Here is a 24,909-nt window from a genome sequence, read left to right as displayed (position 1 = left end):
ACCAAAACTGCTCCCTGCAAAGAGCCCAATGATGGTCCTGTCAAATCCAAAGAACAATTTGTCTATTATCCTACTTGCCATCTTCCATAGCTAACATTGTGACCACTCCCTCCATCTCAGCCCTTGGCTTCCATGATCAAATATCTTCTCTATTTTCTTCCTGCTTCTTTTGGTTTCCCTTTTCAGCTCCATCTTCTCTGCCAATCCCCTGCAGGCTGGTCTCCAGAGGTTATCACCTAAGTCCTCCTCCAGACTAACCAAGCTGAAAGTCCCAGTCTCTTAAAAACACTTCCTCAAATACACCCAGTATCTGATACACTCCTAGTTTCCATTTCCAAATGCTTCTCATATTTTGTCTCCTCTTCACTTGGACAAATATTCCCTCCTTCCAGTTTTTACCCACTCCTGTCAAATTGTCATAACAGTGATTCTAAAACACAAGTCTGACCACGTGTCATTTCTCCATTTACATCGCCTCGGTGGTCTCTTGTTGCCTACAAAGTCTGTGATCCTCAGCAGCGCAAATGGGGCTTGTTATGAGGTGGCAGTTTGCCCCACTGCAGCCTCATCTCCTGCAGCTCCCACTCCATGTCTCGGTTAGAGCCCCCTTGTGCAGTGTGCTTCTCCAGGCTTCTGTGCCTGGGTGGACACTTGCTGCTCTTCCTGCCTAGTGTCCCCTTTCCTCTATTGAACATAAAGCCCTCACATGGACTCCACTGGAGGACCAATGGTTAAGAATCTGCCTTGCAAAATACAAAGAAAACAAAAACAAACAAACGAAAAGAAATCTTCCTTGCAATGCAGGGAATGAGGGTTCGATCTGTGGTTGGGGAACTAAAATCCTGCCTGTTTTGGAGCAACTAAGTCTGTGCACCACAACTAGGGAGTCCCTGCACCACAGTAAAAGTCCTGATGCAGTGAAGATCCTGAGTCCCGCAATTAAGACCTGAGGCAGCTAAAAAAAAAAAAAAAAAAAAGAGTCCTAAACTTTCAGGCCTCCTCTGAGAAAAACTATGTGAACACCACGCTCCCTGCGGGAGAGGCACTTTCTTTTCTGTGCTCCCAAGGCACACTGGGTTTACCCTGAAGGTGAATTCACACTGGTCTCTTCACTAGTAACTGAGCCCCCATGTCTTACTCATTTTTCTGATGACTTGAGCATATAGCAGAACTGGACACACAGTAGATGCTCGATAAATGTGGTGTAATGTTTAGCCACCTAGTACTAGATGGTTACAAAAGGCTAGAACCCACACATTGACCCTGAAGATGCCTTGGCTCATTCCTGCCAAATTTTTTTTTTTTTAATAATCTCAAACTTACAGAAGCACTGCAAAAATAGTCTAAGGAACCTCAGATACGCTTCACCTGGATTCACCAGGTGTCACCCTTTTGCCCCCACACTTGCTTCGTCTTTTCTCTCTTTACTGAGTTAATTGCAGACATCATGACAATTTACCCACAAATATTTCAGCATGTCTCCCAAGATCAAGAATGCTCTTCTTTGTAACCAATGATTAACACTCAGAAAATTTAACCGTTGACACAAGGTTACCCAGTATGTAGTCTGAAATGAAATTTAAATTTCCCCATTTATGTCATTTTAAATTGTTTCGACCCAGAAGCTCTGTTAAGTGATTGTTTCCTCATGATCAGATTCAGAATAAGCATTTTTGGCAGGAATACTAGGTAGGAGATGGTGTACACCAGTCATGTCTTTGCTCCATTATTGGTGATGCTGAGTTTGATCATTTGGTTAAGGTGATGAGTTACAGATTTCTCTCCTGTAAAGTTTACTGTTCCCTTTTGAGTGTAGTTAGTAAGCTAAGTGTGGGTGTGCATATCTTCATGTTGCATGATTATCTTCTTCCCCAACAACTTTTTACTCATTGATTTAGGTGCTTTTTATCCAACATTTTTTTATTGTGGTAAAACACATAAAAGTTACTACTGTAACCATTATGTTTACAGTTCAGTCGTGTTAAGTATATTCATAATGTGCTACCATTACCACTGCCCATCTTCAGAATTCATTTCATCTTGTAAAATTAAAATTCTATACCCACTAATAATGACCACCCTTCCTTCAACTCCTGGCAACCACTGTTCTTTCTGTCCCTATGATGTTTGCTCTCAATACTTCATATAAGTCTAATCATGCAGTATTTGTCTGTTCCTGGCCTATTCACTTAATATAATATTAAGATGCTAAATTCACACTAAGAGCATAACGTGAATCTCAAGTTTCATCCATGTTGTGGTTTATGTAAGAATTTCCTCCCTTTTTAAGGATGGAACAATATTTCATTGTATTGCTAATCCAATTCTTTTCTACTTGAAACCTTGTGTTCGCTCTCCCATGCTTTTGACAAAGTGTAAAAGGTAAATCAAGATGCCATTTTGTTTGGGGGGTCAAAACACACTGAGGCAGTCTGTTTACAAAATTGTGGTAAGTTTTGGAAAATGAGGTTGGAACGTAGTATAAGCAAATGGAGGTAAGCAAATGGAGAAAAATATCCTCCCCCAGTTCTGAGAAGACTAGATCACAAGGAGGACAGGTCATCACAGTGGAGCAGAACACAGAAGTACCTGCAGACTTCCAACGTTCATACGTGTTCTGCCTTCTAACTAAATATCCTCAGACCTGTCGGGAACATTTTCCAGTTGACGCAAAGTTTTTGCTGGAAGGTAGAAATTCGTTACAGGAATCATTAATTTCTGTACAATTGCATCAAGCTGCAATAATACACTCTTGCAATCTCCTTTTGTCATCTCCAAAGGATCATTACATGAATAAAATGTAAACATTCCCGAAGTAACTGGGACCTTGGTGGCCCGTGCTACTTGGACAGGTGTTGGAAAGGCGTGAGAGGTGGCGTCCAGGGGAGAGCCAGAGGGCACCAACTCCTGAGAACTTTCCACACAACAGAGCTGTGCTGTAAAGAGGGCGCGCTCCGACCTCGGCAAGTCGGTCGCGCAGCAAACCAAGTGCTCGGGCAATGACCCCAGGAGGACCGAAGGCCGTCAGCGCGGGCGGTTCCCGCCTGCACCCGGGTGCTGCGCTCAGGCGCCCCTTACTCAGCGGCCCCCTCTGCCAACACTGCGGTAATAATAGTGAGTCGGGGAGAGGCGTCCGGCCTTCCGGAGGCGGCGGAGGTTCCCCCTTCCCAGCCACTGCACTCGCAAGTCCCGCGGCAGGCCCCAGAGCCTCCGCAGACCCCACCCGGCCTCCAGGGCCGAGTCCTGGCCTCCAGGGGCGCCTCTCCGCAGCGCCGCGGCTCGGACCGCTCCCCCAACCGCAGCCGCCGCCCCGCACCCGGGTCTCCCAGGCCGTGGCCTCTCCCCGCGCCGGCCGCATCCACCCTCGGCCCGGCCCCCTCCCGCGCGCCGGCCTCCTGGGCCCAGACGCCCGCCGCCCGCCGCCCGCCGCCCCTCGGGCCCCTCCGCGCGCCCCCGCCCCTCGGCTCGGGCCCGGCTCGCTCTCCCCGGGCGCTCCGCAGCGGGGCGGGCGGGGCAGCTCGGCGCAGGGGGCGGGGATTTCTGGCACTTTCTGGGCGCCGCGAACGCTCTGCTCCTGGGTTCGCCGGCCGGAAACGTCGGCGACGGAGCCGCCCCGCCGCCGCGGCCGTTCCTTGCTCTCCGCCGAGGCCGCGCCGCCGCGCCGCCATGGCCAAGTGGGGACAGGGGGACCCGCGCTGGATCGTGGAGGAGCGGGAGGACGGGACCAACGTGAACAACTGGCACTGGTGCGGTCGGGCGGGGGCCGGGGCCGCGGCTTCCGGGCGGGCCTCCTCGCTCGCAAGCCGCCGGGAGGGACGGGAGGGACCCTCGGCGAGCGCCCGGCTCCCGGCGGAGGGCGGCCGCGCGTCTCGGGGCGCTCCCCTGGCCGCGGCGGGCCCCGGGCGGGAGGAGCGGGGAGGGTTGTGGGGCTGCACAGGTGCAGATGCTTGTCTTCAGCGTCGGGGCTTGGGGAGCCCTTGGAGCCTGGAGACCTGGGGTCTTACCCTCGCTGGCTCTGGGACTTGACTTTGCTGTTTGAAAGTTGGGTTGGGCCCCAGGAGCAGCAGTCATTCCTGACTTAGCTCTTTAGCTTTGGCAGTCTGTGTGACCTCAGGAGCTACCCTCCCGTGGCCCTCCGCCCCAGCCCCTTGAAGTCTTGGGGGAAATTAAAATGAAGCTGAAAACTTTGTGTGTGTGTGTTTTACGTCTGTAGTGGAAAGAACAGGAAAACAGAAATTTGCATCTGAACTCCACATCTAACTTGATGGGTCTCTAGTGCGCCTGCCTTCTAGAAGCTGAAACTAGTTACTCATCCTTCTTCAATCTCATCTAGAGTATGGGCCAATTTTTGCCTCCCTCCCCCTTCCGCCTGAGCTTTCAGGAAGTGATGTTCTATGCTCCTTTCCTCTGAAGGCTAAGGGCTATGCTACCTCGGGACCATCAAGGTGATGCTGAGGCAGGTCCAGGGCAGAGCAAGGCTTTAGCCTGTGAGGGCAGCCTTTCCCGGGGCTGTGGAGGGGGTCTGGTGGGGAGGGGACGTCCTGGCCTGGGGGTGGGAAGGGCTGACCTCTTCTTTCCCAGCCTTGCCTCCATGAACACTTAATAGACTTCTCTCAGCTTATTTTCATTCCCCTAAATTGGAAACATTATTTGGGAAGATTGTGTGAGATAATATACATGTGAAAACACTTAATAATTTGTCTTATTACAATAAAAATTATCTCAGTTATAATTACTTTTTCATGTGGCCCAGGCTTTGCCCCTCCATTTCCAACAGGTGAAATTTCTAGACCTCCTTTCTCCCAAATAAGCCATGCCTCCCAGCATGTCTTAAATCACTGATGAGAATTAGAAGATGTTTGGTAGAAAACTGGTCTGAGAAGTGTGCTTGTAAGTTTGTGGGTGGCAGGTCTCACATGGTTGAGAGGAATTGGGCAGATCTGGACTGAGCCAGGGATGGGCGTGTGGATACCAGCAAGAGCGTCCATTCATGGCTCTGCCCTTCTGGTCTTGGCAGGACAGAGCGGGATGCCACCAGCTGGTCCAAGGGGAGGCTTCGTGAACTCCTGGTGGGTATCACCGTGGAGAATGAGGCTGGCCGCTGCGAGATCAGTGAGCTGAAGCAGGTGGAAGGCGAGGCTTCCTGCAGCAGCCGCAAAGGAAAGCTGATTTTCTTCTATGAGTGGAACATCAAGCTGGGCTGGAAAGGTAATGGGCCTCCAGGCACTGGTAGGGTAGAGTGCAATGTTGGTGGAGCAGAGTTGGTTGACTCATTATTCATTCAGCAGATACGGTTGACTCATTCATTCAGCAGATATTTTTATTTTTGGTTGCACTGAGTCTTTGTTCCCGTGCGTGCGCTTTTTTTAGTTGCTGCGAGCCGGTTACTCTCCATTGTGTTGCACGGGCTTCTCATTACGATGGCTTCTCTTTTTGCCTAGCACAGACCTTAGCCACATGGGTTTCAGCGATTGCAGCACGTGGGCTTAGTAGTCGCGGTTCACTGGCTTAGTGGTTCAGCTGGCATGTGGATTCTTACTGTACCAGGGATTGAACCTGTGTCCCCTTCCTTGGCAGGAGGATTCTTATCCTCTGGACCACCAGAGAAGTCCAACAGATATTTTTAGAACTCCTGCTTGGGCCCCTAAATTGGTGTTTGCCGTTGCAGACACCCTTACTACATGCGGAGTTCTTGCCCCACCTGCCATGGGCTTCCCTCTCTCCCAGCATTTGGAGCTTCTTCTTGTTCAGTCAGTCATGTCCAGCTCTTTGCGACCCCATGAACTGCAGCAAGCCAGGCTTCCCTGTCCTTCACCATCTCATTTGCTCAAACTCATGAGCAAATTGGTTGCTTGTTTTCAATTGGTTGGTTGTTCTCAGCAGGACTCAGTCAGCCAGGCACTTGTGAGCAGTATTTCCTGGAGCTGCTGCCTGGACCACTCTCCCCCTGGACTGTTGCATGCTGGCTCCTTCGGCTCCTTCAGGTTTGCATCCTGAGTACATTCTATAAAAATGTCACCTGTCTCCATTCTATAAAAATGTCAGATCCTTTTCTTGTACTGTTTCCCTTCTCTGCTTTGTTTCTCCTGAAAGCACTTATACTTGGCACACTACATGCAGTTATATGATTGTTGTTCTGGATCCCCCTTTTCTCCCCATTCACTGGGGCAGAGATTTGTAAAAATAACATCTTTATTGAGATATAATCACATACCACACCTTATTGTGTACAGTTCCCTGGTTTTCAGTATATTCACAGAATATGCAGCCATCACTACAGTCAGTTATAACATTTTCATCTCTCCCACAAAAATATTTACCTGTCACTCGCCCAGTCCTTGGCAACCACTGATCTATGTTCTGTCTCCACAGATTTGCCTATTCTGGACATTTCTTATGAATGTTATCACACGGTTTTTTGTCTTTTGTGACTTGCTTCTTTTATTTGGCGTAATCATTTCAAGGTTCATCTGTCCTATAGCACATTTCGTTCCTTTTCATGGCTGACTGATGTTCTGTTGTATAGATGTAGCACATTTTGACTATATATTCATCAGTTGATAGACATTTTGGTTGTTTTCACTCTTTGGGTCTTTGGGTCAGGGACTGATTAGTTTTGTTTACAGATTACTGCCTGAAAGGTTGTGTATTTGTTGAATGAATGCATTTCTCCCATGGTGCCTAGCTCCTTGCTGGGTAGACAGCCTGTATTCAGTAAATCCTTGTTGAAAAAACGAGGAGCAAGGGTAAGATTTGGTTCTGGAGGAGTGTGCCGTGTTAAAGTTTGGGCCTCAGCTCGAGTCATCTCCATTCTTGAGAGCTGTCCAGTTAGTGGCCTTGGGCCTCTGTCCTAGTGACTATCTTGCTGACTTAAGCCAGGCCAGAGCCCAGGGAGGTAGTTCAGTTCAGTTCAGTTGCTCAGTCGTGTCCAACTCTTTGCGACCCCATGAATCACAGCAAGCCAGGCCTCCCTGTCCATCACCAACTCCCAGAGTTCACTCAGACTCACGTCCATTGAGTCAGTGATGCCATCCAGCCATCTCATTCTCTGTCGTCCCCTTCTTCTCCTGCCCCCAATCCCTCCCAGCATCAGAGTCTTTTCCAGTGAGTCAACTCTTCTCATGAGGTGGCCAAAGTACTAGAGTTTCAGTTTCAGTCCTTCCAATGAACACCCAGGACTGGCCTTCTTTAGGATGGACTGGTTGGATCTCCTTGCAGTCCAAGGGACTCTAAAGAGTCTTCTCCAACACCACAGTTCAAAAGCATCAATTCATCAGTGCTCAACTTTCTTTATGGTTCAACTCTCACATCCATATGTGACTACTGGAAAACCATTGCTTTGACTAGACGGACCTTTGTTGGTAAAGTAATGTCTCTGCTTTTTAATATGCTATCTAGGTTGGTCATAGCTTTTTTTCCAAGGAGCAAGCGTCTTTTAAATTCATGGCTGCAATAACCATCTGCAGTGATTTTGGAGCCCAGAAAAATGAAGTTTGACACTGTTTTCCCATCTGTTTCCCATGAAGTGATGGGACCAGATGCCATGATCTTAGTTTTCTGAATATTGAGGTTTAAGCCAACTTTTTCACTCTCCTCTTTCACTTTCATCAAGAGGCTTTTTAGTTCCTCTTCACTTTATGCCATAAGGGTGGTGTCATCTGCTTATGTGAGATTATTGATATTTCTCCTGGCAGTCTTGATTCCAGCTTGTGCTTCCTCCAGCCCAGCGTTTCTCATGATGTACTCTGCATATAAGTTAAAAAAGCGGGGTGACAATATACAGCCTTGATGTACTCCTTTTCCTCTTTGGAACCAGTCTGTTGTTCCATGTCCAGTTCTAACTGTTGCTTCCTGACCTGCACATAGGTTTCTCAAGAGGCAGGTCAGGTGGTCTGCTTTCAGAATTATTCACAGTTCATCGTTTGAAGTGAAGTGAAGTCTCTCAGTCGTGTCCGACTCTTTGCGACCCCATGGACAGTAGCCTACCAGGCTCCGCCGTCCATGGGATTTTCCAGGCAAGAATGCTAGAGTGGGCTGCCATTTCCTTCTCCAGGGGATCTTGCCAACCCAGGGATCGAACCTGGGTCTCCTGCATTGCAGACAGACACTTTACCGTCTGAGCCACCCTCTTAATGAGCATCAGAAACAGCCCCCCACTCCTGCCTTGGAATATTCTGGCTAGAGGTTGCCTATCAGTTGCTCCCTCAGTGGCTCTTGCTGGCTCTTGCAGGGCCTGGTTCCTTATACATTCCAGCTCCCCAAGACAGGGCTCTGAGAACCCCAAGGAAGCTTTTGATCTTGTATCTCTTCCATCTCCCTTAGCTCAAAGCAACAACCAGCTCCTTTGCAGGATAAGTCCCTGGCAGGAGCCAGAGGGCAGGCATACCAGTGCTTCCCTGACCCTATGTGCTTTCTTTTCTAGTAGTGAGTCCTGGAGGTGGCTAGTGGGACCCGCTGGGGAGGAGGCAGTACTCTGGTCTTGCTTTTTTTTTTTTTTTATTAAATTTTAGTTAAATTTAGCTTTTTTCAGCTTTATTGAGATATAGTTGATTTATAACATTGTATGAGTGAAAAGTGTACAGTGTGATGATTTACTGTATGCATATATTGCAAAATGCTTCTACAGTAAGGTTAGTTAAAACATCCATCACCCCATAGAGTTGTAGTTTTCTTTCTGCATATGTTGAGAACCTTTAAGATCTGCTCTCGTAGCAGTTTTCAAGTGAATAAAACTGTACTGCTCAGCATGCTGTACATTAAACCTTCCTCAGAACTTACTCATCAAGTAAGCTGAAGTTTGTACACTTTGTATCTTTTGACCACCTTCACCGCCCTTCCCCCGGACCTTGCAAACCCCAGTCTGCTCTGTTTCTGAGTTTGGTTTGTCTAGAATACACATATAAACGAGGTCACACAGTGTTTGGTTTTCTCTTATTTCACTTAGCATAATGCCCTCAAGGTCCATCCATGTTGTCACAAATGGCAAGATTTCCCTTCATTTTTGTGGCTGAATAATATATATTGTGTAAACATGTCGTGTTTTCTTTATCCATTCATCCATAGACGGACACTTAGGTTTCCATGTTTTGACTTCCATAAATAATGCTGTTTTGTACATTGGGGTGAAGACACCTCTTTGAGACAGTGATTCCATTTTCTTTGGCTATATATCCAGAAATGGAATTGCTACATCATATGGTAATTCTATTTTTAATTTTTTGAGGAACCTCTACTGTTTCCCATAGTTGACTGCACCAGTTTACTTTCCCACCAGTAGTGCATAGGGGTCTCTCTTCTCCACATTCTCATCAACACTTGTTATGAAAGTGAAAAGTGAAAGTGAAGTCGCTCAGTCGTGCCTGACTCTTAGTGACCCCATGGACTGCGGCCCACCAGGCTCCTCCGTCCATGGGATTTTCCAGGCAAGAGTGCTGGAGTGGGGTGCCATTGCCTTCTCCATGTTTCTGTTATATCCAGTTTATTGGTAGTTCTTATTATCAGAGGACATTGAATTTTCTCAAAAGCTTTTTCTGCTTGGATTGAGATGATCATATGATCTTTATTATTCATTGTGTTAATGTGATGCATGATTTGGCTTGGGCATTAAACCATCCTTGCATTCCAGGGATTAATCCCATTTGATCATAGTATATGATCCTTTTAATGTGCTGTTGAATTCAATTTGCCAGTATTTTGTTGAGAATTTTTGCATCCCTATTTATGAGGGATATTTGTCTATAATTTTTTCTTGTAGCATCCTTAACTGGCTTTGGTATCCTGGTAATACCAGCCTCTTAAAATGAGTCTGGGAATGTTTCCACTCTTCAGTTTTTGGGAAGAGTTTGAAAAGGATTGATGTTAGCTGTTTAAATATTTGGTAGAATTCTCCATTGAAATCATCTGGTCCTGGACTTTTCTTTGTCAGGAGTTCTTTTTGATTACTGATTTAGTTTTCTTAATTGTAATTGGTCTGTTCAGACTTTCTAGTCCTGAATGGTCCAGGCATGGTAGGAAATATATTTCCAGGAATTTATCCATTTCTTTTAGATTGTCCAGTTTTACCGCATTTGATTGTTAACAGTGGTCTCATTATCCTTTGTATTTGTGTGGTGTCAGTTGTAATGTCTCATCTTTCATTTTTAATTTTATTTGAGTCCTCTTTTTCTCCCCTTGGTTAGTGTAGCTAAAGTTTCATCAAGATTTTTGTCTTTTCAAAGAACCAGCTCTTTATTTATCTTTTCCATTGTTTTCTTATTCTGTTTCATTTATTTCTGTTCTAATCTTTATTCCCTTTTTTATTGAGATATAATTGACAAATAATATTATATTCATGTGGGGTTATAATGAGTATATGTTTATATTTGTACACATCAAGAAATGGTGACCACAATAAGTCTAGTTAATATTTATCACCATACAGTTCCAAGTTTTTCTTTTTTCTTATGAGAATTTTTAGGATTTGCCTTTCAAATAAGTAAAATAGTCTTATTATAGTACCATACTGTGTATCCCATCTCTATGACTTATTTTTTGTAACTGGAAATTTGTACTTTTGACCACACTCACGCATTTTACGCATTCTGCCACTCCCTGTTTCTTGCAATCACTGATCTGTTCTCTATCTACAACTTTTTTGTTTTCTTTTAGATTCCACATATAAGTGAGATCAAATAGTATTTATTTTTCTTTCGCTTATTTTACTTAATGCCTTCAAGTTCCATCCAGATTGCTGCAAATGGCAAATTTTTTTCTTTTATAGCTAAATAATATTCCATTGTGTGTATACACTACATTTTCTTTATCCATGCATCTGTTGGTGGACACTTAGGTTGCTTCCGTGTCTTCGCTGTTTTCTTAATATGTGTATTTTGTTGATATATAATTGAGTTACAGTGTTTCAGATGCATAGCAAGGTGATTCATTTATACATAAATACACATACATTATTTTTGAAAGTATTTTCCATTATAGGTTATTATATGTTACTGACTATATAGTTCCACGTGCTATACAGTAAACCTTCGTTGCTTGTTGCATAGCTATTGTTTTTAATTAGAAATCTAGCATTCTGTTCCTACTAAGTCAAACAAGTGGAATCAAAGTGTCATAAATTTTTTAGTTAGGCAAAAATTCTAAGTTTTCTAAAATATATACATATTTATATATAGGTGTACAGAAGTTTTTTACTGTGCTTGATAAAGCCTTGAGCAAGATAGAAAAAGAGATGGAGAAATTGTAAAACAAACTGAATGGAATGGGAACACTGAATATGAAATAGAAAAAGTGAAAATAAATAAATAAATCACAGTAGTAAAAGTGTTTATCAGTTTTCACAATCAATGGCCAAAATCAATCAGACAAAATATAAAAGATCATTATAATTGCAAGCCATAATGGGAACATGATTAACCTAATAGTATAAAATAATTACATAGTCAAGCAGGATGATGTGCTAAGCGAGATAAGTGCGTATGCTTTCATCCGCCCAGTCTGTGTCTTTAGGTTGGTGCATTTAATTTATTTATATTTAAGGTAATTATAGATATGTATGATCCTACTCTTGCCTAGAAAATCCCATGAACAGAGGAGCCTGGTGCAGGCTACTGTCCATGGGGTCGAAAAGAGTCAGACACAACTGAACGACTTCACTTTCACTTTCATGATCCTATTACCATTTTCTTAATTGTTTTGGGTTGGGGCTTCCCTGGTGACTCAGATGGTAAAGTGTCTGCCTGCAGTGCAGGAGACCTGGGTTCAATCCCTGGGTCGGAAAGCTCCCCTGGAGAAGGCAATGGCAACCCACTCTAGTACTCTTGCCTGGAAAATTCCGTGGATGAAGTAGCCTAGTAGGCTATACTCCATGGGGTCGCAAAGAGTCATACATGACTGAGAGACTTCACTTTCTTTCTTTCATTTTCTATTTTCTGTAGGTCTTTTCCTTTTCTTGGGTTTCCTGCATAGAGAAGTTCCTTTAACATTTGTTGTAAAGCTGGTTTGGTAATGCAGAATTCTCTGAACTTTACTTGTCTTAAAGCTTTTGATTTCTCTATGAAAGTGGAATGAGAGTCTTGTTGGATAGAGCATTTTTGGTTGTAAGCTCCTCCTTTTTATCATCTTAAATATATCATGCTGTTCCCTTCTGGCTTGTAAAGTTTCTGTTGAGAAATCAGGAGTTCTCTTGTATATTTTTTGTCATTTTTCCCTTGTTGCTTTTAATATTTTATCTTTGTCTTTAATTTTTGTCAGTTTGATTATTATGTGTCTCAGTGTCTTTCTCCGGTTTTATCCTACCTGGGACTCTCTGTGCTTCCTGGACTTGACCATTTCCTTTCCCATGTTTGGGAAGTTTTCAGCTGTTACCTCTTCAAATATTTTCTCAGGTCCTTTCTCTCTCTGTTCTCCTTCTGGGACCCCAGCATAGTATGAATATTGGTGCATTTAATGTTGTCCCAGAGGAATTTGTATGTATGTCTTCTTTGGAAAAATGTCTCTTCAGATTTTCTAACGAGATTGTTTTTTGTTATTGAGTCTTACAAGTTCTTTGGATGTTAATCCCTTATCAGTTACACGATTTGCAAATATTTTCTCCCATTCAGTAGGTTTACTTTATTTACCTTGCTGTGCAGAAGCTTTTTAGTTAATCCTCCTTGTTTATTTTTGCTTTTGGTGTTAAGTCCAAAAATCATCGCCAAGACCAGTGTCCAGGAGCTTATCATCTGTGTTTTCTTCTAGGACTTTTTTTTTGGTTTCAAGTCTTTTGTTCACTTTTATTAATTTGTGTGTGTGTGTGGTATAAGATAGTGGTCCAGTATCATTGTTTTGTTTATAGATGCCAGTTTTCTCAACATTCGTTGAAGAGACAGTCCTTTCCTTACTGTATTTTCTTGATTCCTTTGTCTTAGCTTATTGACCACATAAGCATGGACTTATTTTGGGCTCTTTTTTCTATCTATCCTGTTCTCTGTTATAGTTCTGTTGATCTCTGTGCCTGTTTTTATGACAGTGCTATACTGTTTTGATTACTACATCTTTATAATACAGTTTGAAATCAAGAAGTGTGATGCCATTAGCTTTGCTGTTTCTCAAGGTTGCTTAGGCTATTTGCTTTGGCTCTTTGTAGTTCCATACAAATTTTAGGATTTTTTTGTTCTATTTCTGTGAAAAAATGTAGCTGGAATTTTACCAGGCATTGCATTGAATCTGTAGATTGCTTGTTATTTATTTTCTTCTGCTGACTTTGGGCTTGCTTTTTTCTTTTTCTAGTTCCATGATGTGTAAAGTTAGGCTCTTTATATGAGATTATTTCTTGTTGTATGAGTTTACAGCTTCCAACTTCCCTCTTAGAACTGCTTTTGCTACATCTCATAAGTGTTTGTGTTGCCATTTTTATTTGTACCAAGATATATTAAAATTTTGCCTTTGATTTCTTTAAGCCATTAGTTGTTCAGGAGTATTTTAATTTGCATGTACTTGTGAATTTCCTAGTTTCATATCATTTTTATTGGAAATGACATTTGTTATAATTTATCTTTAAAAAATTGTTCAGACCGGTTTTGTGGCCTAACCTATGATTTATTGTAGAAAATGTTCTGTGAGTGCTTGAGAAAAATGCATATCCTATTGCTGTTCGATGGACTGTTCAGAATGTTTGTTAGGTGTGTTTGGTCTGTAGTGTTCAGATCTGGTATTTCCTTACTGGTTTTCTGTATGGATGATACATATGCATTGTTGAGAGTAGGGTATTAATGTCCCCAACTATTATTGTATTGCTGTTTATTTCTCCTTATAAGTTGTTAGTAATTGCTTTATTTAGGTGCTATTAGATGCTTAAATATACTTGTTATATCATTGATGAATTGACACCTTTAGCTTTATATAATGACCTTCTTTCTTTTGATCATTTTAGCTGAAAGTCTATTTGTCTAATATAAGTATAGCTACTCCTACTTTCTTTGGTTAACATTTGCTTGAAATTTCTTTCTCCATCCCTCTGCTCTTGGTTTATGTGTATCCTTAAAGGTAAAGTGAGTCTTGTAGAGAGACTGTCTATTGTGAGATACTGTCTTGTTGTTGGATCTTGATTTTTTAATCCATTCAGCCATTTTGTGCCTTTTGATTGAGGAATTTAATCTGTTTATGTTTAGTAACTATTGATTGGTAAGGACTACACCTCTCTTTCTAGCTCCATAGTCCTTTGATACTTTTTTGAGGTGATATGCTTTGAGTCTTACCATAATCTTTTGTGGTTTTTCCTTTGTGGTTAACCTGAGGTGTATATAAAATATAACATCCAATTTAAACTGATAACTTAATTTTGATAGCATACAGAAATTTATACTTCTTTACCTTTCACATTTTAGTTTGTTGATGTTACAGTTTACATATTTTTACATTGTAGAAGTTTTCATGTTATAGTTACTTTAAATTCTCATAGTTATGGTTATTTAAGTACATTTGTTTTTTAACTTTTAATGCAGACTTGTAAGAGAACTACATATTACCATTGCAATTTTAGATCATCTGATTTTGACTATATATCTACCATTACCAATGAGCTTTACACATTCATACGTTTTTATCATGCTGACTAGCATCCTTTTATTTCAGCTTGATGAATGTTCTTTAGCATCTCTTGTAAGGCAGATCTAATGACACTGAATCCCCATCAGCTTTTCTTTGTTTGGGAATATCTTTGTCTCTCTCTTACTTCTGAAAGGCAGCTTTTCTGGGTGTAGTATTGGTTGACATACTGTTTCTTGCAGTATTTTGAGTATATCATCCCACTGCTGGCCTGTCAAGTTCCTGCTGTGAAATCCACCTGTAGCCTTATGGAAGCTCCCTTGTTTGTGAAGAGTCACTTTTCTTCTGCTTTCAGAATTTTTTGTTTTTGACTTCTGACAGTTCAACTCTTATGTGTCTTGATGTAGCCTTTTTTATTTTTTTTTAAGTTCAGTCTACTTGGGGGACTGTTGGGCGTTATGAGCCTGGATGTGCATTTCTCTTCCCAGGTTTGGAAAGTTTTCAACCATTATTATTTTCAATAGACTTTCTGGCCCTTTCTTTCTCTCTTCCCTCCGGAACTTCCATAATGAACATCTTGTTTCATTTGATGGTATCAGGTGAGTCTCCTGTTCTTTTTTCACTCTTTTTCTTTTTGTTCCTTTGACTGGGCAGTCTTGAATAACCCATCTTCTAGTATAAGTATTCATTGTTTCCTTCTACTAGGTCCAGTTAGCTGTGGAAGCCCTCTGATCTTCAGTAGAGTCATCCTGTTCTTTTGCTCCAACAGTTTGTGGGCTTTTTTCCTTTTTTAACACTGTTTCTTTTTTGAACTTGTTCTGTTCATGCATTGTTTTCCTAATTTCGTTGCGTTGTCTGTGTGTTCTTATAGTTCGCTGAATTCTTTAAGAGATTTATTCTGAATTCCAGATTACATAGTTCATGCATCTCCATCTATTTAGGGTCAGTTATGGAGCTTTATGAGGTTCTTTTGGTGGTCTCATGTTTGCCTGATTTTCTTCTTGAACCTTGTTTCCTTGCACTAGTAGCTGCCTGTGTGAGGAATTAATTGGTCTCTTCCATGTTTTACAGGTTTGCTTTGGCAGGGAAAATCCACCACCTTTCAACTTGGGTTATTGGGTGTGTCAGCTCGTCATGTCCATGGGTGGGGAAGACTTGCTGCCAGGGTCTCCAGTTGAGTGTGCTCTGAGGTCGGGGTGGGGGTTACCAATGGCTGGCCTTTATGGTTGGGTGAGTCAACTGACTCCATATTCAAGCAGGGCTGCTCAGTGGGCTCCTTGACCAGGCAGGGTTGCTGGCTGTGCTCCATGGTTACATGGGGCGTTAGCTGTGCTCTGCAGTTACGTGTGGTCAGGCAGAGTCACTGGCTGTGTTCCTTGGCAGGGTGGTGCCACTGGTTGGATGCCATGGTTGGGCAGGGTTCTGAGCTGGGTTCTGCCATCACTCCTGGTTGAGTGGGGGTCTCAGGCTCTGCTCCCTGACAGGTGGTGCTCCTGGCTGGACTCTGTTCAGGCAAAACTGCAGGCAGAGTTCTTGGTAGGACCTTAACCTCCATTGTGTTCTGTGATCAGGTGGAGACACAGATTGTGCCTTGAAGTTGGGCAGGGCTGCAGGGTTGGCTTCACCATCCATAGGCTGCTGGGTATGCTCCGTTATCCAACAAAGTTGCTGGCTGGGCTCTCTGGTCAAGAGAGGCTTCCACCTGTTTCCTGCAGTTGAGGGGCTAGAGGCTGTTCTCTGTGGGGTAGGGTCGCTGCTGAGCTTCTTGTCTGGACAAGGCCCCAAGCTGTATTAAGCAATTTGGCAGGGCTGTAGGCTCCACTCCAAGGCCACTTGGGGTCACTGTTCAGGCTCCCTGGCTACGCAGGGCCAGAGGCTATACTCTGCAGTCGGGCAAGACTGCTGCTGTGGCTCCCTGCCCCAGGAGGCTGTGTGGATGGGCTCTAGGGCTGCCCGGGTTCTCTGGTCCGGCTTCCTGGATGGTCAGGCTTGGAAGCCACACTCAGCAGTTGAGTGGAGCTGTGAATTTGCTTCCCCACCTTTGTGAGACTCCCCAGCTGGCCTTGACCTGTCACACGGGGACCCACATCAAGCAGAATTGCCAGCTGAGCTCTGCTCGTGTACTGCCTCAAGCAGGAACACGGTCCATCCAGGTATGAGCACTGGCTGCTGAAAGCCTGAGTCCCTGTGGCTTCCACATGTTGAGACCCCAGTTGGCCTCCGAGGAAGCATCCAACAATGCCAGGGAGCCTGCCCTGTTTGCTGCTGGGAAACTGCAGTGGGGGCTCTGGGTGGGGCTCTGTGCTGGCCTCGGGGTTTGGTCAGAGTGTCACCGCTCCTCACACCTTCTACTGCAGCCCTCTTCTGTCTCTGGTCCAGAAGCGTGCCTCAGCCTCACCCCTGGGTTTGGGATTCTCGCAGTGGTGTCCTGTCCCTCCGCAGTTGCTAGTTGCTGCTCTTGTGAGGGGTGCTGAAGCTGGGAATGACCTGTGTCACCATCTTGACGTCACTGAAGTCAGCACCCGGTGTTGAAAGACATTAGCTGCATGGGGGAATCCACGCCGACTTCCCCACCTCCCTCCCTTTCCCTCTTTCTGTGATCAGAACTCAGTGTCCCTTTTTGCCTTCCTGTGCCTTTTCTTCAGGATAGTCCTTTATCGTGCTTTGACTTGTTAAAGAATATTGGGGAATGAAAAAAGAAACACCGGTTAACAGACCTACTTACTTCACTCTCATGCTTCCGTGTGGACCCTGATTTCATGTGCAGTTAAAAAAAAAAGTCTAGTAATAGCACTGTTCTTTATTTTCTGGCCCTGCCATGAGGTCCATGGCATCTTGGTTCCCTGACCAGGGATCAAACCCTTGCCCCCTGCAGTGGAAGCACCAGGAAGTTCCCTTGTCTGCATTTTAATTGCCCACCCCCCGCCCAGCTTTCTTAGGAACCGAACCTCTGATGTGGGCCGGGAGAGCAGAGTTGGTTTGGACACGCATGTGATGGGCGCTTGTGGGGGAAGGCTGCGCCCTGTGAGGAGGGTGGGCTGTTCAGTTAGGCAGGGCAGTTTTACATAAGCTAGTTGTTACTTTGTAATTGAAGACGACATTTCGCTCATTCTAGGTATCCTTAGAGAATCTGGCGCGAAGCACAAGGGGTTGATTGAAATACCCAGCCTGTCTGAAGAGAATGAAGTGGATGACACTGAGGTGAGGTGTCTGATGGAGTTTCTCTCTTTTCTTTGCTTTTAAATCAAGTTTCTGCTATACATATTGGGCAGTTGAAAACCTGTGCCTGTGTGGTAGTTCTGGTGAGTGGTGAAGGGCTTGTTTGCTGAGAAGGAGGCTGCGCTGTGGGGAGGTGGGGTGAGGTGTGGGCAGTGATGTGGTGGGAAGTGCATGCCCGGGAAGCCATGGACTGCACCCTCCACGGGCGCCTCATCACCTTTCAAAGGTGTCATCAGGTGCGTGCGACTGTATGTATTCTGGGAAGTGCTCAGGTACTGTGCACAGCTTGGTGAATGGGATTTTGTATCTCCTCCTCCGCGTCTTTACTCTTTCCCTTTAATAGTGCAAATTCTTGGCTTTTCGCCATGATATCCCTTGGTTGTATCATATTTTTTTGGACGTAAGTTAGTATGTGTTGGTTTTGACTGGCTCTTATCGTCGGGGGAGAGCGAGCCCATGTAACTCCCATGCTTGGTTTGCGGTCAGTGTCCACTTGTAAGCTAAAAGCTTGGTTGTGGGGTGAAACCTTTTGTATGATAGCTGTATTTCCAGATGACAGTCTGACAGGGTCTTTTAGGATTTATGAACATATTTAGTGTGAAGGTCTTCAGGATAGCAAGTTACACCGAACTACCAGGAGTTGCCTTTCTTAAAGGCTATGAACTGCCCTAAAAGTGGTAGCTTCAAATGTGTGGTCAGTGCACTCAGGGCCTGTGACTTCACTTCGCTCTGTCCACATCCATCAGCTCAGAAGTATTTTAGCAGGATGTTAAATTGGTCTTTTCGATTCAGCCCTTGGTAGTACTGCAGAACAAACTCTAATGTAGAACTGGGCCCCGGGAGCAGGCCCACCTCAACCGAATCGCAGGGACATGAAGGGAGTTTCAAACCAATACCTCTTCTTTCTGAGAATACCAGCGGCACCCCCACAGCAGCGTTCTGACATTTCCCTCTCCCCTCCTGTCCTGGCCTTCCCTCCTTTCCTCCCCGTCTTCCTCTTTCCCAACTCTCCTTGCCCCAAAAAAAAAAAAAAAAAGTGTAGCCCAAGACCAGGATATGTGGGAACCTGATTTTCCTAATTAACTGAATTTGGGACTCTAGACAAGCACTGTTCAATAGACACATAATGTAAGCCACATAAAGAACTTAAAATTTTCTAGCAGCCATTTTAGAAATATTTAAAAGAAACAGATAAAATTAGTTTTAATACTTTTTATTTTACCCAAAATATAAAAATATCATTTTAACATGTAATTAGTATCAGGGTTATTCATGAGATTATTTTGTATTCCTTTGGTGCTAGGTCGTTAAAGGCTGGTTTCTGTGTGTGATTTTGCACTTGGAACCCATCTCAGTGGGTGCTCAGAAGCCACGTGGCCAAGCTGCTGCCGTATGGAACAGCGCGTTTCTGGGCTCTGAACGCCATGGACTGTATCACCAGTATGACACACACACATAAAATGTGTGCAGATCAGGGGGTCACATTCTCAGAAGTCCCTTCAAGTTTTGGCCACCAGTTTCAGTAGACACTTGATTAAAAAACTCTTACATCTTCTCAAACTATATGGAAAAGCCTGTCACGTCTCTCTCTCACATCAGTTCTTTCCTTCCCTTGCCATCACAGTTCCCTCATCCGTTTGTCCCAGTATTGTAAGAATACGTCAAACCAGATTTTTCTTCGGTTTGTATTTTTCTGATTTGTAGGTGAACGTGAGTAAAAAGAAAGGAGATGGGGATATTCTGAAGGATCTTATGAAAACTGCAGGCACCGCCAAGGTCAGGGAAGCCCTTGGAGATTACCTGAAGGCACTTAAGACGGGTAAAGAAGGCATCCTTGTGAACTAGAGGGTCCCTTTTCCATTTACCCAAATAATGGTCTGCACTGGATTCCCAGGTTAGGCCAATGTCCCAGGTTCCAGAGATCAGCTCTTCATGCTGCACGATAAATTGTAGTCTGGAGGTTGAGATCTAGTCATGAATTAGACCATAATTAGTGCTTATCAGTATTTTATACAGCATGAACCATTCTGCCTACAGAATTGTTAGTTTCTGGAATGATAATTATTTAATCAGTTGTTTTTATAATTATCTGTCTAATGTCTGTCTTCCTTGCTAGACTATAAGCTTCATGAGGGCATGGAAGGACTCTGTCCTGTTTACTACTGCTCTATCTCCAATGTCTAGCACAATGCCTGATGTATATAGTAGATGCTTAATAAATCTTTGTTGAATGAGTGAATGAAAGTGACTATAGGTATTACAGGTGTAGTTGGAAACTTACTCAGATAATCCCTGCACTGAGTGGAACTGAGGTTATTGTCTTCTTTGCTAAATTAGAGAAGCTCCCTACCAGGTAAAACAGCCAGCAGGGCTTGTATGTCTGCACCTCATCCTTGGACTGTGCTGAGTATCTCAGTGTTGGCATAGATGGGTTTGGGGTTTACTTTTCTCACGAGATCACACAGGCTGCTGCCACAGGCTTGAATGGAGACCAAGCTTTGTGAGGTGGTGCTGATGAAGCAGTGAGCCAAGTGTCTGGTTTTGATAGTAAGTGACAGTCATAAAGCTATTAGTAGTTAAGTGTATAAAATGGAGCCTTTTGGAAAACAGCATTTGAAAATGCTATTTTTTGTCAAGAACTAGATAAAAGTGAGGCACTCAGTAAAAAGAAAAGGATAAAAGGCATGTGTTGCTGTGGAACTCATGTTAATGATTAGTTTTATATATAAAGATACAGAATGGTCTTGAAATTCTCAAAATGCTGTAGGAATTCTTTCTATAAATGTGTTTATATTATATATTGTTTTCAGTTTTCTGCCTATTTGTGCTGGAAGGGAAAAGGTGCTTTATTAAAGTCATTTCTCATATGTTTCCTTTATAGAATTTACAATGGGAATGATCTTACCAACCAAAGCTATGGCAGTCCAGGAATTGACGGTTAAAAGGAAACTGAGTGAGAATGCCTTGCAGGTGTGGCCTCTGGTGGACGATATGCAGGGAGGGGGAAAAGGAAGTGCTTAGTGTGTGCATGCGTGCAAGCTCAGTCTTGTCCTACTCTGTGCGACCCCATGGGCTGTAGCCCACCAGGCTCGAAGGCTTCAAAGCTTCAAGAGCCTGTGATGATGGAGGACGGACTATACAAGATACTGAGGAGGGCCAGTTAATCCACCCTTGCATCTTCTGCCATTTTGGGGGGAAATGATGAAATGAGACTTTCATCCTTGATGGAAGGGACTGTATAAACTAGCCTTTTTGTTAAACATTGAATTTAGTTCAGGACAGTGCTGTTTTGTAGTCATTACACTACAAAGTCACAAAGGTGACTCTGAAGTTCACACACCACAATGGAAGGAGCATCTCTCCACTTTCGGAGGGTTGGGAGGTTTTAGATCTTGTTCTTGGACTGTAATGATGGGGAGTTTGACACCTTTTGGCCTTAAGTGCTATGTCCTTCACCTGCTTACCTTTTGGCCCCCCTGGGCCATAGTTACATATCCAAGTAGGATTTGGGCTGTGAAGCCCTAGTCTGGGAGTGGAACAGAGCAAAGCAGCTCTGTTTCCAAAATAAAGACTAGAATTGGCGGTGCTTAAAAAGGCTTTTTAGTGGAAGGATAGTGTTTGGGACATTGTGATATTTTACTGAGACTGTAAAACTGAATTTCTAAAATCTCTAGTCATGCTAATTATGCTTTGGAACCCTTTCGTTTGAGATTCAGGCCTCCTCTCCAGTGGCACTGGGTGTAAGGATTCCCACTGTGGCTCTGCACATGACGGAACTCTTTGACACAGCTATCGAGCAGCTGTACAGAATCTTCACTGTGAAAGATGTAAGTAACATCTCAGTATCTGGAATCAGAAATGCTGACATTGGGAGAGAATATGCCACTAAGAACTGAAGCTGGGTTTTCGTTTCCTACATGACTTATGTTTTTCTGATTGAAGGGATCTAGTAATCTTTAGGGTAGCTCGAGGACGGGTAAGCTGTCCTAAGGATTTGAGGGCAGAAAAGATGGATGTTTGGGAGCCGGGGTGGGGGAGTTTATCAGCATCGAGATTTGGAACAATCTACTGAGGCTGTAATTAAAAGCTGTGTATTCACAATTAAAAACCACAGTAACTGTTATGTTATACATATAGGTTGAAAACATGATAAGCAACAGAATAACACGTCTATTGTGTATGTTTTGCTTGGTTAGTTGGTGCAAAAATTTTCTAAATCTTCCGCTGTATTAGAAGCTGAAAAGGGAGGGAAATTCCAGATGTTTGATGGAAACATCACTGGTGAATATACAGAACTGGTAAGTAATCTTAGGTTTAAGGAAAGTAAGCTAGACTCTTCAGTTAAAATGCTTTATTCATGCTGTTTTTTAAAGTGCTTCGGTTTTTATCTGAGCTCACAGAAACTTGAGCGCTTTATAAAGTTGGTTATACGGCAAATAAAAAATTTGTATTTACTAAATAATAATAAAGATAAAGCCTTAGTTTCACAGCAGTTGTGCCACTATTTATGACTTTTATAAGACGCAAGTACAATTCCTCCCAACCCTTGGGTCTAGAAGTTTCTGGTCTCTGCCACTAGTATGTGTGTTGCCAAATGTCAGCTGCCTTCCTGCTGACAGCAGCTCTGTACTGGCTACCACACTTCTGTCTGGTGTGACTGCTGTTACATTTTGGCACTAGAGACAGTCAGTCCTCAATGGTGCTGGCGTATAAACCAAGTTGAGGGTGTATGTCCATTGATTAGTTCTCATATTTCTCCCATAGGGGTTCATGAAAGGATTTGGTGTTTTTCTTTGTTGTAGTATTGTACAAAGTTTTAAAAGATGTTTTCAGTGGAATTTCCCCTTTGTTTTCAGTTAACAAATAAAAAGATCGTCATGAAATGGAGATGTAGGAACTGGCCAGAAGGTATGTTATTAGCACCTTTTAAGTCCAAAAACACTTCAAGTATTCTACCCCCTACTATGAAAAGCAAATAGTGGTACTATATGGATAAATTCTTTTTATAGTACAGTAATAAACTTTCCTTTTTGTAATGAACTTCCCTTTTTTTCTTCCAGAACACTATGCAGTAGTAGCACTGAATTTTGTGCCTACACTAGAGCAAACAGAATTACAATTGGACTGTGAAGGAGTTCCTATCTGTGAAGAAGAGAACATGAAATTTTGTTGGCAGAAGCAGCATTTTGAAGAAATAAAAGGTTTACTGCAGCTGACCACCCTAAATGGTTGACTTAGTTTGAAGATTTTATAAGGGCATTACTTTTTGTAAGCAGAAAGTATCATGTTTACCTCCTCTAGTATTCCTTTAAAAAAAATAATTTATACTAGATGAAATCCACAGACTAATACAGAACTGAAAGCACTGTTTGAATCTTTATTTACTATGACTAGACTCTGCACTGAGCTAAAAGCAAGCAATGTGAAATCAGACTGTTAACGTTACCGTCCATAGATGCTCCTCCGGGAACAGATTGCGTCTCTGAGTATGGATAGTTGAAGTGTCCCAAGCTAAAGCTTGTCTTAGTGGGCCTACTTTTAGCTGTAATTTTTAATTCAGGAAGAGACAAATGGCATGTTGGTACTTCCTTTATTTTACTCCAGGGTTTTTAAGGTGTGTAGCTCTTAGGTCGTGAACCAGTGGCATGTTGCATTCAGAAGCATGTTGGTGTGAGGGCAAGCGGGCTGTATTGTTATGCTTCTCCCCGCAGCAGTTATGCACTTTGGAGTGGCGAGGACTGAAAAGTCTATGGAAAAAGGTACTTTTTGGCCTGCCACTATACTTCTCATGAAGTAGAATACAGTGGACAAGTACATCTCCCGATTCACAGTTTTCTCATTACTTTCATCTGAGAAGACTGAAACAAGGTATGTAAACAATTAAAAAGTCATCACAATCAGTTTAATTAAGTGCATAGAATAGCAATCAGTCATGTCAATAAAAATAAAACAATCATTTTTACATCAAGTGTGCTTTATTTCCTCCACAGGTATTCTGTTAAATAAAGCACCATTTATATACTGCCAGGCCACAGCTAAAGAGGATTCTTTACAGAATCAAATTTCTTGTGGTTGTTCCATATACAAGTAAACTTAATTTTGATAATAAGAACCACAGCGATTGGAGGCAATCTGCCTCTATTATAAGGTACAAAACTGGCACAGAGGACACCATATTATACACAGTAAAAATGCTGTAAGTTTAAATTACATTGTACAGGGCCAGAGAACCCTGTGCCTCCCAGACAGCCATATTAAATGAAAGCCACTACAGTGAACTCTTAATTACGTAAAACATATTCATTATCTGATTGCCCTTTAGAAAGTATACTGAAGATGCAAATTTTTTCATCTGAAGTTTCTGCCTGGCCAAGAATTAAGCCTATAAATCTATCTTGCCATTCAAGCAGAGAGCACTGGACGAACTGAAGCACGAGAACAGAAATAGGCGAAACTTATACAAACAGCATCAGGTGGGGGAGGGGTGACCTTCAAAGTAGACATGCTACATCTAATGTCAAGAAGCAGCTTGGTTTCCTTTGCCAGATATCCTCGTGACCACATGGATTGTAGATTCAATGGTCCTACACAGGGTATCTAGAATGTCGTGCTGCTGCATGTGACTAAAGAGTCCTCTGGAATGGCCACAGCTGAGTGATAAAGCCACCTCAGGGTCCTGGGAGGGCAAAGCTTGACCGTCACAGCTTCTCAAGTCAGCTAAGTCAGACAGAACTGCAGAGAGAGAAGTAGAAGGGAACTCGGATTCTTCCTCAGCAAGGTTAGAATCCTTGGAACAGTGGAGGTCTTTCAATTCCTTACAGTCTTCAAACCTACCATTGTCGGACTGTTCTTCTGCATGCTGTGACCTGGTATTTGATGTGTCTTCTGAAAACGAAGATGGAACTTCCATTCGGTATTCTTTAACAGAACTATTTTCAGGGGAAGGAGGATCTTGCTCGGTGCCTGGGTCGATGATTGAGGAGTCTCTCGTCTCATTGTCTGAAGTGCTCGTTGGGGTCAGGACCTCCCTGGTTTCTGTCTTCATGTCACTGATGCAGCTCTCGACAGCGTGCTCCTCATCGCTGCTAACGCGCCGCCTTTTAACAGGAGTTGCCCCTTCATCATCTGTGAAAACGAACATGAAAATCTCTCTGAAGAGTCATTAAGATC

The 24,909-nt window shown here is 43.3% G+C and overlaps 2 protein-coding genes across 5 annotated transcripts in view; one reads left to right on the top strand and one right to left on the bottom strand.

The window, feature by feature from the left end:
- The first annotated feature begins 3,259 nt into the window (after positions 1 to 3,259).
- Positions 3,260 to 23,701, top strand: LOC138435543 (activator of 90 kDa heat shock protein ATPase homolog 2). Its single transcript, XM_069580358.1, has 9 exons — positions 3,260 to 3,746; positions 5,018 to 5,208; positions 17,636 to 17,721; positions 19,444 to 19,558; positions 20,621 to 20,709; positions 21,456 to 21,566; positions 21,936 to 22,037; positions 22,596 to 22,647; positions 22,800 to 23,701. Exons 1-9 carry the CDS (start codon positions 3,667 to 3,669, stop codon positions 22,970 to 22,972), a joined length of 999 nt encoding a protein of 332 aa, XP_069436459.1. The 5' UTR covers positions 3,260 to 3,666; the 3' UTR covers positions 22,973 to 23,701.
- The window catches only part of USP34 (ubiquitin specific peptidase 34), a 230,772-nt gene continuing 229,558 nt past the window's right edge, over positions 23,696 to 24,909 (bottom strand). For all 4 annotated transcript variants that reach the window (XM_069580354.1, XM_069580356.1, XM_069580355.1 and 1 more), the window contains one exon: positions 23,696 to 24,864. In XM_069580354.1, coding sequence (XP_069436455.1) covers positions 24,257 to 24,864 — 608 coding nt within the window. In that variant the 3' untranslated portion in view covers positions 23,696 to 24,256. The remainder of the gene's footprint in view (positions 24,865 to 24,909) is intronic.

Source organism: Ovis canadensis, chromosome 3 (genome assembly GCF_042477335.2).
Source record: "Ovis canadensis isolate MfBH-ARS-UI-01 breed Bighorn chromosome 3, ARS-UI_OviCan_v2, whole genome shotgun sequence".
In the NCBI taxonomy this organism is placed as follows: domain Eukaryota; kingdom Metazoa; phylum Chordata; class Mammalia; order Artiodactyla; family Bovidae; genus Ovis; species Ovis canadensis.
Note: the sequence above shows the minus strand (reverse complement) of the source record. Positions and strands in the feature narration are given on the sequence as shown.